The following is a 6000-nucleotide window of genomic DNA, read 5'->3' on the forward strand; positions in this document are numbered from 1 at the left end:
TCGGCATGTTCGTTTTTGAAAGATTACCGGAGAAAAGTAGCACAAATTACATTGTCTCTATGCGAGGGCGGGTTTATAATGTCCCACTGCGACGTCACGGTCTAAAAAAAGCATGCGTGGGTGCGGTACGCCATTAAACGTCGCAATAATAACCAAATGACTCCATTAAACCAATCAGACTGAAGCTTGCCGTTCCATGGTCATGCCGGCCTTTTCAATCACGGGGCCTCTTTAAAGCACCGTGAAAAAAAAAAATAAGTATTTGACTCAGAGCACTGCCCTGAACATCCCTCGAAAGCACTGATTTTAACCTTGTTTTAACTCGGCACCGATTGACCACGGAAAGCTGGAGATATGATGCTTTTAATTTCATAATAAGAAGTATTCAAACTAGGAACAGTTTTCTTCACTATAGGGTACTCATGCCCTCTGGATGAATGATGCTTCAGTTTTGCAGATTTTTTTTCTCGCGCCGGAATAAATGAAAATGTATTTTTTAGTGTGAATTTCTTTGGCATAATGTAATTATGTAATACGTTATAGTACAGTATAGTAATAGCAGTTCATATAGATAACTTTCTCCGGAGAAAAAATTACCAGTGTTAAAAAAATAATATAAAAAATCCAACATTGTAAGCAGTTACTCACGATGTTACTCATTACTTGAGTATTCTTTTCACCAAATACTTTTATACTTGAGTACATTTTTTGGACGACTAACTTGAGCAATTTTATTTTCACTTAACGCTACTCTTACTTGATGAAAATTTTTAGTTACTCTACCCACCTCTCATCTTAAAGCTCCTGCAATGCTGACTTTACAAGCCAGAGCTGCAAATATGGTGCTCATGTAGCTGCTACCTTGCACCAAAAGATGGCAGACATCTTTTCAGTTAAGACTGAACTGAACCATCTGATGAAATCCAACCTTTGTTCATTTTGATAACATCCCCTTTTTTTTTTTTTGCGTGTAATCCTCCAGGGACCGTAAAATGGCCTTGATCCAGATGTCGTCAGTCGAAGAGGCCATCCAGACACTGATAGACCTTCATAACTATGACATGGGCGGAAATCACCATCTCAAAGTTTCCTTCTCGAAGTCGACCATCTAAACCCAGCAGCCAAACTAGGAGGTCACTGTCATTGTACACTAATGTCAAATCACACAAAAGCATCAAATTGTTTCAAATTCTTCATTTCTTTGACCAAAAGACCAGAAGGTTAACATGATTGTGAGATGATGCTTTGATCCATAAACAACTAGTGATGTAGTGCCTGCCTTGCTGGTGCCCTGATGTGATCACTAGTGCTTGAGTAAGGCCTGCTGTCTGAGTAGAAGCCGTCTGTGTTTCGCTTTCTGAGCACTGACTCTCTTGTCACTGAACAATGTGATGTGATTGTGTATGTCATCCCCACGCCAACTTCGCTAGAGACGCAGTGCTCAAATTTAAGCTAGGTCGCCACTGCAATTAAGAATGTTTGCAAGGAAAATAATACAAGTAGACAGTGCCCGCTGCTCTTGTGAACAACCACAGCGCTTCAAAACTCAAATGGGAATACAATGCACCAGAGTTTCACGTATTGTATGGAGTGGACTTTATAACCGTACAACTGTAATATTATGTTTGGTGAATCTGTTCTGGACAAGGTTTCAACACAAGTTTTTTGTTTTAGAGAACAGTCTTTAAGCAAAGTACACGTTTCTTTAGTTTAAATATGACGCTTGATGCTCAGCTATTTGAACATTACCATTAATACTGCACCATCACCTTTTGTAAATGCATTTATACGTTTGACATTGTTGGTTTTTGAAATAATTCTCTTCAGTTGAGGTCATATCTTTGTCTTCATTGTCATTTATTTTGTTTTGTGGGTCACTTTTTTTTTAGGCGATTGTACCACTTATAGTGTGCGAAACTTGTTCAGATTAGTACAAATTAAACATTTGGTTAAACCGACAGTTGAAGCAGAATCGTGTCTTATATATTTAGTATTTTGACTATCAATAACATTTTCTGCACTCTCATCCTTCTGTTTAGTATACTGTTTAATACTAACAAAAAAAAATTGAAAGATAATACAGTATGTATACACAAAATGTACTGTACACAAGGGCAAATCTCATTTTCCAGTCTGGCTAAATGTTGCTGTTCAACGAAAATCGAGTACAGTTAAGGCATTTTTTTTGTATGTGTTATACGCAAAAATCGAGTACAGTTAAGGCATTTTTTTTGTATGTGTTATACGCACAAATTTACAGATGTGCACTTTACTGCACATTTTGAAATGATTTAGACTAAAAACGCCTTTATTAACACGTCATTTATTAGTGCAGTTGCCGAAAAAAAATTCTGGAATCATTGCTGCTACTAACTACAATGACAAGGTAGTGTATTGTTCAAATTGTATATGGCGGAAAACACTCCGATGACTTGAAGTTCCGCTCTGAGACCACCAATTTAGCCAACTTTCAAAATTGTCCTATATGCATGTGTACATCATTGGAAAGCTTAAAACCTCAATTTTCTGGGGGAAGAAAAATTTTGAACAGGAGGGCATTTTAAAAAAAAGTTCTTTAAACAGCAAAACCCTATCTGGAGGTGAGAGCACGCGAGAACAGAATTACAGACCCCATGACTTTAACGAGATATTAATGCGTACTTAGCTTGTTTCGATCCAAAAACTATGTGGCATGCATCACTAAGTGTCAAGACACAGCTGTGAATGGCCACAGCTGGATTTTTGGGGGATTTTATGGCTGAAGCATGGTAATATAACAAGGGTCGCGATGCAGAAATCACAGACATCAAGGAGTGGTCGAGATTTTCTTTTTCATATATTTACCTTTTTAAACGTTTGTTTTTTTTTCAACTTCTTTTTGTTTGGATCGGTTATTTGTCATCTAACATATCGGAGAAAATGCGACAGTAACAAAAAAAATACAATTAAGCGATAGTTATGAGGTCGATATCTGTGACTTTTTTACAGACGCCATTTTTTTCCCATTGTGACATAATTTGTTTAAAAGTTTAAAATATGTGAGTGAATAATTTTTTAAAGTCGTTTTTTTTTTTTTTTTTTTTTTAATGAAATATGAGACATCAATTAATGATTCTAAGCAAAAAACAACAGACATTTTGAATAATAAATATAATTACCGTAATTACCTTCGTTTTATGGCTGGGTTGAAACAAAAGCAGTTGCGCGAAGTCTTTAAATGGGGGTTGTCAGGGTAAAATGGACAAATTAAAAATAGTTCGGGGGCTTAATGCGCCATGAATCTGCTCCGGCAGCATATAGACATATTGTTCTATCAAACACAATAGTTGTTTTGACTTAAAATACAGCAGTTTCTTTTAAAGAGGATTGTAAGAGCAGAATCTGCTCTTTCAGTCTTGTCTGTGTTTTCCGCCATATACCGTATGGTTTTTCGAGACTCAATCTCGAAAAACCATAACATATCCATTTCCATTGACAACTCCACTGTTTCACCCTCCCCCCAAGTCAAGAGCCTAGGAGTAATCCTCGACTTGCCTGGCACGGCCAGACTGTTCTCCCTGTGTTTTTCAAAAACTGAGAGTATAGTCTGGGACCCAGGCTATTAACGGCCTCTCGAGCAAGTACAAAATCAATCGACAAATCAGATTCGTTTATTTGCGTGACATGTTCTTAACGAGCAACGTCACTCTTCCGCGTCGGAAGTCGTCTCCACAACAACACAGATGGCGAATGGGAGAGCCGAGAATATCAGTATTAAAATCAGTTTTAAATTACCAGAAACACATCGACACAAGTCATTGACAACAGTCTGTCTCGCGCTAGCCATGTTGAATAAACTCCGCTCTCCTCGTATGTTTACTTCCGCGCGCAAGTCCCTCGTCCCGCCCGTCGCTGATTGGTCCACTCCGCTGTCTGTTTGCTGTGGCTTGCTCCGCCCTGGAAATTTTATCCGCTTAATGGTGGCCAGACTCAATAGCTGGAACACGGTGAGTCTGGAGTACCAGGCTAATCCTCGACAACACACTTCCCTTTCAATCGCACATCAATAACATTACCTGGATTGCCCACTTTCACCTACGCACCATTAATCGCCTCCGTCCTTCCCTCACCCCACATTCTGCTGCAATCCTGGTTCACAGCCTTGTCACTTCCCACCTGGACTACTGCAACTCCCTCCTCATCGGCCTCCCTCGTAAAACTCTCCATAAACTCCAACTGGTCCAGAATTCAGTTGCCTGCATCATAACCCGTACCCCGTCCATCCACCACATCACTCCAGTCCTCCAACAGCTTCACTGGCTCCCGGTCCACTTTCGAAGTTCAAAGTTCTCCTCCTCACATTCAAGGCCATCCATAACCTCTCCCCTCCATACCTGTCCGATCTCATTCATGTTACTACTCACTCCTGTGCCCCTAGATCTTCCTCCTCCATACAACTGTCTGTCCCCCCAGCTCGCCTTAGCACCATGGACTTGGAATCCACTCCCACCTGACCTCAGGAACACAGATTCCCTCCCCATTTTTCAAACAAAACTCAAAACTCGCCTGTTTAGACTAGCCTATACACAATAATCACTTAGTTCTGGTCTTTTTAACTGCCCTTACATTTCTTTTAGTATTTTAAATTTCCTTATACATTATATACTTTCATTTTCTTACTTTTAATATTTTAAATGACCTTGAGTGCCAGAAAGGCGCCTTTAAATAAAATGTATTATTATTTTTCTGACTATAAGTCGCACCTGAGTATAAGTCGCACTAGCCATAAAATGCCCAACGAAGACGAAAAAAAAAAACATATATAAGTCGCACTGGAGTATAAGTCGCATATTTGGGGGAAATTTACTTGATAAAATCCAGCACATAGAACAGTTATGTCATCTTGAAAGGCAATTTAAAATAAAAATACAATAGAGAACAACATGCTGAATAAAGTGTACAGTATGATAATGTTACATGACGCTACATGATGGTATGTTAACGTAACATAGCTATTATTTAGTTATTTAGATAACTATAACAAAGAACATGCTAACAAGTTTACCAAACCATCAGTGTCCCTCCAAAACACCGAAATAATTTGAAATGATATAATAATGTGATAATAATTTCACACATAAGTCGCTCCAGAGTATAAGTCGCACCCCCAGCCAAACTGAAAAAAAAACTGCGACTTATAGTCCAAAAAATACGGTAGTAGATTTATTTTTACCCTGGAAAATCCTGATTGGCAAAGTGCACCTCCTTGGTGATCCACAAGAGGTCACCGTAAGTTTAATGACTACTTGAGAGCAGATGTCATTTCATGTTCAGAAATAACCACGACAGAATTTAGCCGTGACGCACAACTATAACATATCAGCGTAAATGGATTTAAAGTTGCTATTGGATTATATGTCTGTGTCCTCTTTAATGTGTTTATTAATAACAGTGCCAATGCCGTTTAACTCACAAAGGCGAGGAATGAAAGAGGATCGTATTTCAGTGCGTGCGCCACAATGAGGTCATCAGACAACTGTCGCCTCACGCATATCAGATGGTCAATAGAGCTGCCTTGCTGAAAGCTCGTTGACTTATCCATTCATGCATCCAGTTTTGTTATGTACAACAGCGGTGTTTTATATTGCCAAAATCTGTAGGTCATTTAGGCGCATTTCAGAGAAATCTGAGAACTCTGTCAATGTGCTTACAGTGGATAAAGTATCTGAACCTTTTGAAATTTCCCATATTTCTTCATAAAATCACCATCAAATGTGAGCTGATGTTTGTCAAAATCACACAGATGTAAAAACAGTATCTGTTTGAATTAAAACCACCCAAACATTTATAGGTTGTGGTGAACCTTCATTATTTGTTCATAATTCACCCGTGGAACTAATGCGGGATATGTTGTGTACCGGGGGGGGGGGACTCTTTGTCTCGCGCGTTTCCGGCAGAGACACTCGAGAGTTTCAAGAGACACAAGCGGCCGTACACCAGACACGAACCCTACTCATGAGC

General features: G+C 39.1%; 1 protein-coding gene across 2 annotated transcripts in view; it reads left to right on the forward strand.

Annotated features, from left to right (window-relative positions):
• Positions 1-5800, forward strand: part of LOC130930002 (polypyrimidine tract-binding protein 2-like) — a 28557-nt gene extending 22757 nt beyond the window's left edge. Inside the window, exon 17 of one of the 2 annotated variants that reach the window (XM_057857661.1) lies at positions 983-5800. In XM_057857661.1, the coding sequence (XP_057713644.1) occupies positions 983-1112 (130 nt within the window). In that variant the 3' untranslated portion in view covers positions 1113-5800. The remainder of the gene's footprint in view (positions 1-982) is intronic. The other variant, XM_057857660.1, reaches the window with a different exon arrangement.
• Positions 5801-6000: the final 200 nt, after the last annotated feature.

This window comes from Corythoichthys intestinalis, chromosome 14, assembly GCF_030265065.1.
Source record: "Corythoichthys intestinalis isolate RoL2023-P3 chromosome 14, ASM3026506v1, whole genome shotgun sequence".
Lineage (NCBI taxonomy): Eukaryota > Metazoa > Chordata > Actinopteri > Syngnathiformes > Syngnathidae > Corythoichthys > Corythoichthys intestinalis.